Consider the following 10,286-nt stretch of genomic DNA (forward strand, 5'->3'; position numbering starts at 1 on the left):
GGCAGCCGCCTACTCGCTACCACGTTTTACTTCCTAGGAGCGCCCAGGAGCCCTTGTTCTAGAACATTCCCTGCTGATCTATGTGACCAGTCACAGCCATGACCCAGGGGCCCTGAACACAGGTATCAGTTCTCAGCCTCGGCTATCCTCCAGAGGCTGGAGGGAGGCACAGAGCTGGATCCTCCTGAGAACTGGGACGTCCAAGGCAACAGCAGAGCTTTCTTCAACAAGCTTGCAGGCCACTCCATTTCTGGCTGGAAGCTTTTCTGAAACTGGACTGCCTTTCTGTTTCTGTGGGGCCATTTTGCCCTGGATCATTCACTGGATGAGGGCCGCTGGGCCCACTCTCTCACACAATGTGCTTAAAACTTGCTGCTGACAAAGGGAAAGGATGCCTCCCCTTCTCCCTGTGCCCTTTCCTTCCCTCCCTTACTTTCTTCCCCTCTTTCCTTCCTGGCACACTTTCCCTCACTCACCTTCCAAAACTTCTCTCCCTTTTTCCCACCTCTTCCCATGTACTTTCTCAGCCTTGGTGCCTCACCCTGACCCTTTATACTTCTGGCTTCCAACGGTCTTCTCGTGGGTTTCTGATCAGCACCACCATTCCTTTGGCCTGGAAAGCAGGGCTCAGATTTCTATGTTGTCAAAGTTCTCTTGCCATCTTCACTCAAGGGTCCAGGTAATCCATCTTTTTTTTCCTCTCCTTTCTCCCTGTAGGTCCCTCTTTGACCTTCTCCAACCACATCTTCATAAAGCCCCCTGCCCCTACCTTGGCCATCGTTGGCAGGTGTATTAGTTCTCTGGAGCGGCCTCAACAAAGAAGCACAGTCTGGGTGGCTTAAACAACAGAAATTTATTTTCTCATAGTTCTGGAGGCCAGAGATCTGAGATTGAGTCTTGGCAGGGTTGGCTTCTTCTGAGGCCTCTCTCTTTAGCTTGTAGATGGTCGCTTTCTCACTGTCTCTTCATATGGTCCTATATGTCCTGATCTCTCTTCTTATAAGGACACCAGCCATATTGGATTAGGGTCTACCTCAGTGACCTCATTTTACCTTAATTACCTCTTTAAAGACCTGTCTCCAAATACTCAGTGGTACCAGAGGTTGGGAGACACAACTCAGTCCACACCAGCAGGGGTGACTGTCGTCGTAGCGGAGGGAGCACAGGCATTATATGCTGGTACCTGGGCTGATTTTCTTGGGCTGCACTCCTTTAGGGAAGGATGTAGAAGGTAGGCACCCTGCAGTCCAGAGGGGGTGGTTCAGTATGACCTTTGGAGGTGCTATCCACTCAGCACCCCAGCTGCTCCCCAACAGTCATAGGCACCTGAGCTAAAGAAAATCAGATCGGGAGAGTCCTAAAAGAAGCCGAGCATCAGGTAAACCAGAAGTTTAATAAAAATGAAAAAAATTACAACACAGTGGGCTGAAAATGGGCTGCTTTAGAAGGTTTGATATGTTGGCCAGCATGACACGTGGACTCCATGTGGGTTCTGGGAGGTCACAGGATTGGTCCCTCACACCCCAAGATTCATTTCACTTCTTATCTTGTTCCCATGGGGGAGGCCTCTGCTTCCTGGTGTCAGTTTTGACCAGGCTGGTTCTGAACTCCCTCATCCTGTGAGGAAAGCTGCCTGAATCTGACCTTCACCCATGATGATGATGGTCATTTGCATAATTTTCTTAGGTCCACATCCCCATCCCAGGTTCTGAGGTTGGCAGCACGTGAAAGCCCATTTTGTGGAGAATTAAGAGCTTTGGGAGTGCTGGAGTCTCCTGCATTCCCAGGAGGTGACAGCCACAGCTCCCAGGGTCTCCTGGCTCCCCTGCAAATGCTTCTGAATCCTGCATGCCCATCTCTCTTGCAAAGTGCTCAGGGATGCAGAATGCCTGGGTGCTGGCGACAAGCGGGGTCCAAGAGTCTGCATAGAAAGGAGCCCTGCGGGGCCTGGCCACCTTGAGCCTGGCCAGTTAGGAGGTACTGCTCCTCCTCCGGGGGTGGAGGGCTTTCCTTTTGGCGATGTCCTCCTCTGTGTCACTCTCACAATTCCTCTGGAAGACAGAAAAAAAGAGAGACCCAGGGCAAGAGGGTCAGAAGGTGCCAGGAATGGGGTTGTGCTGGGTAACCTGAGCTGATACACGTGGGTCACGGGCCTGTAAACCAGGGAGATGGACATTGAGGGGAAGCCTGTTGCTCTGTCTAGACACCAGGGGTGGGTGGGATGGGGGTGGGGAGGGACCTGAAATGGGGCCAGACCAACTGCCTTGAGGCCGCCTTCCCAGGAGGAAGGAATACAGGCAGAACAGAGCATCTAGGGAAAATCAGGTACCAGAAGAGGCCAAATTATAATAATAATGAAAATTATATCCGGTGTCCTTTGTGGCTGCCACATAATCAAGACCACTTGGATAGTTGGTCTGTGGGGTGGTGGGTCTCCTGAACTCAGCCTAGAGAGAACGGGGGAGGGATAGCCACAGGGATCTCCCCAGACTCTGACGGCCACCTCCCCCCCTCTTCTTTGACTGGCTTAAGCTGCACCTTTAGCCAGCCCTGCCATGTAGTCTTTCCAGGGAAATGGCTTCCGTGCTCCATTTCTATGAAAGAGAAAAAGAGCAAAGTGCAGTCCATCAGCTCATACATGGCTAAGCCAGAGTGGAGCAGCCACCCTGGTGGTCACCGTGCCTTTTTCATTCACACCACATGCACCTAATTAAATTATTAAAACTATTAAACAAAGTCCTAATTCAGAAAGACAATGCAAGCCATAAAAAAAAAATCTATTGTCAGATGTTCAATTTTAATGCTTCCTAAACAAAAGGACGTATCTTTTCTTTTTTAAGGAAAATGCCTTTTGGAAAGCTGAATAATAGATGCCTGGAACCCATTCCTTTTTCTTTTCTTTAATTCTTTGGCCACGCCATGCAGCACGCAGGGATCTTAATTCCCTGACCAGGGATCGAACCTCGGCCCCCTGCAGCGGAAGCCCAGAGTCTTAACCACGGGACCACCAGGGAAGTCCCCTGGGACTCATTCCTTTTCCACGTGTAGGGTGAGCCATTGAGCTGATATCAGGTGCTGACTGTTTGAGTAAAAAAGAGGACTATTTTAAATGTTTGCACAAGGACAAAAATTAGGAAAGAGTTTTATACGCTTTTCAATTACTCTCTGTTCCTCTTTCCCAATGGCCAGCACCGTATCAGGGCAACTCGGCCTGAAAGGCATGCCCGCTGTCAGCCATGTGCCTACCCAGGGCCCTCTCTCCTTCCCCTGGCCTGAGCCAGCTGGCAATCCAAGGTCAAGATCAACTTTAGCCAAATACATCCTGGACCAAGCCCGGATATAACAATAAAAATAACTTGAGCTCTGCTGAATAGAAACTTTTGAGCATGAGTCAGAGCCATACAATACAAAAGACGGCTGGAGAACAGTTTGCCTGTGATGAACAGGGATTTTCAGAGGGAGCAAGTCCAGTCCCCTTTTACAGCAGATGAGGAAGGCAGCCAGAGAAGGGACATGGCTTGGCCAAAGCCACACGGTTGTTTTGGGTCTCTGGAGCCATAAATCCTCAAGTTCCGGACAAGAGTGAGAATCAAGAAGGGCTCAGGCTGGTGGGGGGAGCACAGGGGCTGCGCCAGGTCCCGCAATGCAGCCTAAGTGCTGTGCGCCCTGAGGCTGCCCAGGGCTGCCGGCCCATTCACCTCAGGCTGCCGCCTTCCAGCCTCTTCCTGAGCAGGCAGTCACCTTCTGTCCTGACCTGTGTCATCCTAGACCCTCCTGGGGCCCTCACCACACTCCGTGAGCAGTGGGGAGGGTCTGTCAGGGAACCTCGACCAGCTGCAATACTAACACTGCATTTCGTAGCACCAGCACTGCATTTTACAGTTTACAAGAGGATTTTAAACAACAATAATAGCTGCTAATAAGTATTGAGCACTTAAAATGCCAGGCTCTAAGAATATGTCATCATTTAATCCTCATGACTACCCTGTGAGGTAGGAACTATTGTTAACCCCATTTTACAAATGATGACATTTTGGCACAGAGAGGTTAAGTAATTTCCTCAAGGTCTCACAGTAAGTGGAAGATTTGAATCCTAGCAGTCTGGCTCCAGAGGCCATGCTCTTGACTACTATATTATTTTGTAAGTCTCTCATTTTAGATGTACGTAAAACTGCAACAAGCTAATCAAATATAAGATATCATCTAAATATTATTGTTTTTATTATTATTGGCAATCTAAAGCAAAACAGAAATGGGAAAAATCGGCAAATGAATGTAAAGCTTTCATTCTAAAGCAGATCCTTGGATCATCAGGAATTGATTTTGGATTGCCCCCGGCAGTCTCATTGTCCACTGTTCCCACGGTTCCTGGCAGGCTACAGGTCCTCAGGGGAAAGCTGGGGCTGTGGAGTGGCAACAGCAGTACCTTTGAAAGCCCACCAGGAAAGGATTCGAGGTCCTCCAGAGGCTCATGCTGCCCCCTTGGAGTGCCCCCTCCCAGCACTACCCCAGTGGTCCCCCCCGAACACAGATCACAGTGCAGAGCCTGCCAGAAACAGTTAAGCCCCACCTCCTCTCCCCGCCCCCTTCCCCCCAGCTCCAGGCCACACCCAGAGTTCCACCCAATCAGAGGGCATTGCATTTACCCACCAGGTCCTCATTCTGCCTGAGCTGCACCTTCTTCATCAGGGAGCGGGTGAGGTGGTTACACAAGGAGACAATGCTGAAGGAGAGCTGAGGGAGGGGGAGGAGAGGAACCGCCAGGTGAGGATGTGCACCGAGACCCCGGAGGGAACCAGGGGCTCACCTGGCCCCGCCCCCACCCCTAAGCCCTGACCCACCTTCCACCGCCTGCGGACATACTGCTTCTTGAAGTTCTCCAGGTTGACCAGGGACTCCCTGCGCACCAGGGCTTGCTGGTTGTCCACAGGCTGGGAGACAAAGCAGAGCATGGCGGTTGACGCTGGGCTTCGGATGGCAGCAGGGCCCCTGACCTCACGCCACCCTTAGCCTGACCCCGGGACCTCCCTGCTGGGCAGGGCACGCAGAGGAACCTCACGCTGAGGGCAATGGCTCCAGAAGTCCCAGCTGTTCCGGAGATGCCCTCGGCACCCCTGCGCTATTATTACCACAGCCAGATGTGCACGCTGGCTGGGCTGGAGGCTCAGCCCCTACCTCCCCGAAGGGGAAGAGCAGGAGGCAGTTCCTTCAGCCATGGGTCACTCTGGGGAAGGGTCATCGTACAGCAGCCCACGATGCCCACTGTGCACTGGGCCAGTTCTGGGCCTAGCAAAATGGATGCCTCGTTAGCAGACGGGCATTAGTACTCCACTCAAAAATAAATGTAAGGAAATAGGGGCTTTGATGGGGGTCGAGAGGAGATGGGATGTGTAGTTGCCTTTCACTGCTTGGCAGTCAAGGCTTAGCTTAAACCCTGACTTCTCCGAGAAACCTGGCATGGCTTCTCTGAGCCTCAGTTTTCTCATCTGTAACATGGGGATAATAAATAACATTGTGTCACAGGGTTGTTTAGGATTAAGTAAATGGGGATGTAAAGTGCTTAGCTTAGAGTTGCTCAATAAATAGTAATATATTATTGATAGCCCTCCTGTCTTCTCCATTCCATCTTTTTATAAATTATTTTATTTTTATAATAGCTTTATTGCAATGTAATTGATATACAAAAAAAACTGGACATATTTAATGGACTCCAATGTGAGGAGTCCATTCCCTCATGAATTCCTGCCTCTTCGTAAAAAAAGGTTTTCCTAGATTGAGAAATCAAGAGATGGGTTTCAGGGGTTCTGTGAACCTCCTGAAATGGTCTGCAAATTTTAGTGCATCAACTTGTACATAAATGTTCATAGCAGCATTATTCATAATAGACAAAAAGTGGAGAGGACCTACATGTGCATCAACTGACGAATGGACAAAATGTGGTACGTCCATACAATGGAAGAACTGAATGGCAAATCCATGCATGGAAAGAATGAAGTACTAATACATAGTACAACATGGATAAACCTTGAAAACAGTATCATAAGTGAAAGATGCCAGACACAAGAGGCCACGTATCGTATGATTCTAATTACATAAAATGTCCAGAACAGGCAAATCCACAGAGACAGAAAGCAGATTAGTAGTCGCCAGGGCTGGAAAGAGGGGAGGATGCGGAATGACTATCTATGAAAGGGTGTGAAGTTTCTTTCTGGGGTGATGAAAATGTCCTGGAGTTAGATAGTAATGATGGTTGTATAACCTTGTGAATATACTAAAAAGCACTGCATTGTACATTTTCAAACGGTGAATTTTATAGTATGTGAATTATAGCTCAATAAAAAAAAAAACTTAGTGTATAAGGTACAGACATACATTTCCTCTGAGAAGAGTCAATAGCTTCCAGTGATTCTTAAAGGACTCCATGACTCAAGGAAACAAACTGCCTGAGGTGATCCATAAGGTCCCATCCAGCTCTATTCTTCTCTCTGCTCTGACAGCCTCCTCACAGCAGTGCCTCCTCTGGCACCTCAGTGACCGCTGAGTGAGGTCACTCATTGATTCCTGATGCTGGTCTTGTCTCCTAACCACACTGCAAGCACACCTCCATGCCTGTTTATTTTTCATCATGGCGCCAGGTGCCAGTGGAAGCCAATGCATATGGCCAGCCCACACTGCTCTGGACCTGACATCTTCTGGCAGGAGGCCCCTTCCCTGTTTACCCAATCTCCCTCCTCCAGGACGGCCTCTGTGTGTTTCAAAGCCCAATTCAGACATGACCTCTTCCAAGATAATTTCCAAGAAACACTCTCTCTCTCCTAACATGACCAAAACACGTGTGCTCCTTTATTATACTTAAGCCCTCTCTCGGTCAGCTCTGCAGTGGAGTCATCCCACTAGTGGACAACAACAGGAAGAACTTTCTTCATGTTTTTGTCAATGTTTCCTCATACCCACTCCTGATGCAGAGCATAGGACAGTGGGTGCTGAAGAGCTGTATGGATAAACTGTTTCCCTGAGCTGTTGCAGAATCAAACCAGAACGAAGTCCCAGGACCTGCTCATTCCCACCGGTGAGAGGCCCAGGCACCTGCATCAGCCCAGCCGTGAGACCACGGAAGGGTGTCATGACACCATGACTCCCCACAGCTCTGCCTGGGAATCAGCGAGGTGAGAGGCAGAGTCCTGGGGAGGTCAGGGAGCAGGGAGGAGAGGGCACGCAACCTTGACACAGAGGGGAGATGAGAGAGCCAGGGGCTATTCGCTCCCCCAAAATGGGACACGGTGGTTTGGGCCAAAGAGTGCAGGAGGGGAGAGAGGAGGAAAAGGAGGAAGGTAGAGAGGAGAGAGAAGAGAAAAGGATGTTGCTCTCCCAGCTCTTTCCTTAACCCCCTCTCACCTCCTCCGCAAGCCCAGCCCTGGCTTTAGGTCCCATCTGGAAGAGAGATGCAAAAGAGGGCACAGCGCAACTGATCTGTGCTGAGCCTGCCTTTTCCTGGCACCAAAACCTTCCAGCAGCTTCTGGGCACTCTCAATAGAACCCAACAGGCTCACCAAGAACCCCAAGGCCTGTATCATCTGGGTCCTTCTGTAACCTGATTTTCTCCCCATCTCCTTGCTGTCCCTGTGGCTTTCATGGCATGGGTCTGCTTGCTGGTCCAGGAACCCAAGGTCTCCGGGTCTTATTGTATTTACTTTGTCATTTTGTTCCGGTCTTTGCTCAAATGTCACCTCCTCAGGAGGCCTTCCTTGACCACCCTATATAAAATAGCACCCAGCTGCCCCATGCAACTCACAGTGCCTCTGCCCTAGTTCTTCATAGCACCTGTCACTACCTGACATTTTATTCCATATTTATTCATTTGTTGTTAATTCCACCTCCCCATACCTCTCAGCAACTAGTTTCTCCTTCCCAAGGTGACTGGCATCCTGCCTTCCCAGCCCACAGAACATTTCTACCTCTAACTTCACAAATGTCTGCAATTCACCTTCGAGTCGAACCCTTGCAAGGGACACTCTTGTACGTCACTTGGACAGTTTGATGAGCTAGAATTAGTAGACTCTGGGAGTTAAGGGACCTCTTTTTGTCTACTTACTGATTGAGCCCTTGTGAGGCGAGAGATGGCTAAACCCCACGTATGGAAGGCTGACAGGCAGGCTCGAGGAGTCCTGTTAGTGAGAATCCCACCTTCCAACTGGTCCAGCAGTGCCAGCCACTGAGCAGAGATGCCCAACTAAAATATCATATCGGACCATTGCCAGAGGCCATTCATGGGAGGTGATGCAGTTACTTCTAGGGCCCTGTCTATATGCTACACAAAACAGCATGAACTCTGAGGAAGAGGCTATAAACCTGTCAGGCTGGCCTTTCCCAATCAATGGGCCTTGTTGGTTGCTAAGAGGCACACCAAGTGCTGACACTGTTGTCATCTAGGCATGAAGGCAGAGAGACATAAATTCTGCAGTGAGATCAGTTCCCAGAAGGAATGTGGCACCAACACTTTGGATTAAATTCAGGGTGTGAGGGGCAACAGAGTTTGTTCCGCCTTCTCCTGACCCTCCCCTTTCTGCAAACAAACAGTGCCCACTTTCCAGCCTTGTGGTCCTTCAGCGATACCAGAGAGTGTGGGTGATTTTGACCAGGCTCCTAGGAGCATGTTTGGTGTCTCAGAAAAATGTTGGGAAGGGAGAAAAGAAGACAGAACGCTGTGGCTAAAGTCAGGTTTTGTTCATGCAAGTGTCTCTGAAAAAGTCCATTGGGGAGAGCTAGGCAGCACCGACATCCACAGAGCAGGGAGATGAAGCAGCAGCCATCCTCCCAGGCATAAAGACAGACCCTGGCTTTCCAGAAGAGGCACTCCAAAGACTTTCTCTAAATACCAGGCCTCCATAAAAAGAAACGAAATTGAGTTATTTGTAGTGAGGTGGATGGACCTAGAGTCTGTCATACAGAGTGAAGTAAGTCAGAAAGAGAAAAACAAACGCCGTATGCTAACACATATATATGGAATCTAAAAAAAAAAAAAAAAGGTCATGAAGAAGCTAGTTGCAGGGCAGGAATAAAGAGGTAGACATAGAAAATGGACTTGAGGACATGGGGTGGGAGGGCGAAGCTGGGGCGAAGTGAGAGTAGCATCGACATATACACACTACTGAATGTAAAACAGTTGGCTGCTGGGAAGCAGCAGCACAGCACAGGGAGATGGGTTCGGTGCTATGCGATGACCCAGAGGGGTGGGATAGGGAGGGTGGGAGGGAGACGCAAGAGGGAGGGGGTATGGGGACATGTGTATGCATGTGGCTGATTCACTTCGTGGTGCAACAGAAACTAACACAGCACTGTGAAGCAACTATACTCCAGTAAAGATCTATTAAAAAAATAAAATAACATCATAAATAAATAAATATCAGGCCTCCTCTACAAACTGCCAACAGTTTGCAACTTTTCGAACCTCCATCTGAGTCACTACTCCAGCCCCATCCTCCACTGAAAGCCATGGACACATGAGCACCCACTTTCCTCTCGTGCCCAGGACTGTCTCTCTGAGCCTCGCTCCTTCATCTCCCTTAGTGGCATCTCTCTGTACGTGGCATCTCCACCTCTTCCTTTTGCTGGCTGTTTTGCTGGCTGGAGCCTGGGCCCTGCTGGCCTTACCTCCCTGTTTAACCAGGAAAGGAGCACGTGAGGCTTATAGGGACCTGAGTCTCTACCTCCTTATGCCTGGGTGGGGAGAGCTGCAGAGAGGCTGTGTTCCTGCAGGTTGTCCCTACACTGAACAAGCCAATGGAAAGAGGTAAGAATGTCCCTTTCCTTGCCTAACCCAGCCTTACTTTTCTGAGTTAGGTCTCAGCATAGATACACTCTCACTTTTAATCTTCTCCCCGGGACCTTCAGTTTTCTGAGCAAGTTTTCATCCCCAGGAAAAGCTTCAAAAGCTCACCTGTGTGTCCGGAGCCTGTGCTCCGCAACAGGAGAGGCCACAACAGTGAAGCCCGCGTACCGCAAAAAAAAAAAAAAAAAAAAAAAAAGAAAAGCAGGGGCATGTGACTCCAGAATGTGTATCCAGATGATAAGTAATTATTCTTGATTTTGTCAGGTGTGATAATGGCGCAGTGGTCATAGTAAAAAGAAACTCCCTATCAGAGATTCCTGCTGAAGAATTTATGAGGTACGTCAGTCTGAAGTTTGCTTTAAATTACTTCAAAGCTGGGTAACGGGTACGTGGAATTCACTCTGCCATTCTCAATACTTTTGTGCAAGTTTTGAAAATCCCCCATAACAAAAAGTTA

At 49.3% G+C, this 10,286-nt stretch overlaps 1 protein-coding gene across 12 annotated transcripts in view; it reads right to left on the reverse strand.

Moving 5' to 3' along the window:
- Positions 1-1,369: 1,369 nt before the first annotated feature.
- Positions 1,370-10,286, reverse strand: part of DAPK2 (death associated protein kinase 2) — a 137,227-nt gene continuing 128,310 nt past the window's right edge. For 7 of the 12 annotated variants that reach the window (XM_029236631.1, XM_029236630.1, XM_029236632.1 and 4 more), the window contains 3 exons: positions 4,842-4,931; positions 4,651-4,734; positions 2,028-2,051 (listed from right to left, as the gene is read on the reverse strand). Coding sequence is in view for 3 of the 12 variants with exons in the window: in XM_029236634.1 (XP_029092467.1) it covers positions 1,971-2,051; positions 4,651-4,734; positions 4,842-4,931 (255 nt within the window). In the remaining 9 variants the exon portion in view is untranslated. Of the gene's footprint in view, positions 2,052-4,650; positions 4,735-4,841; positions 4,932-10,286 lie in introns of all 12 variants that reach the window. The other 5 variants (XM_029236634.1, XM_029236633.1, XM_029236629.1 and 2 more) reach the window with 3 other exon arrangements.

Source organism: Monodon monoceros, unplaced genomic scaffold (genome assembly GCF_005190385.1).
Source record: "Monodon monoceros isolate NGI ecotype Baffin Bay Population unplaced genomic scaffold, NGI_Narwhal_1 Super_Scaffold_21, whole genome shotgun sequence".
Lineage (NCBI taxonomy): Eukaryota > Metazoa > Chordata > Mammalia > Artiodactyla > Monodontidae > Monodon > Monodon monoceros.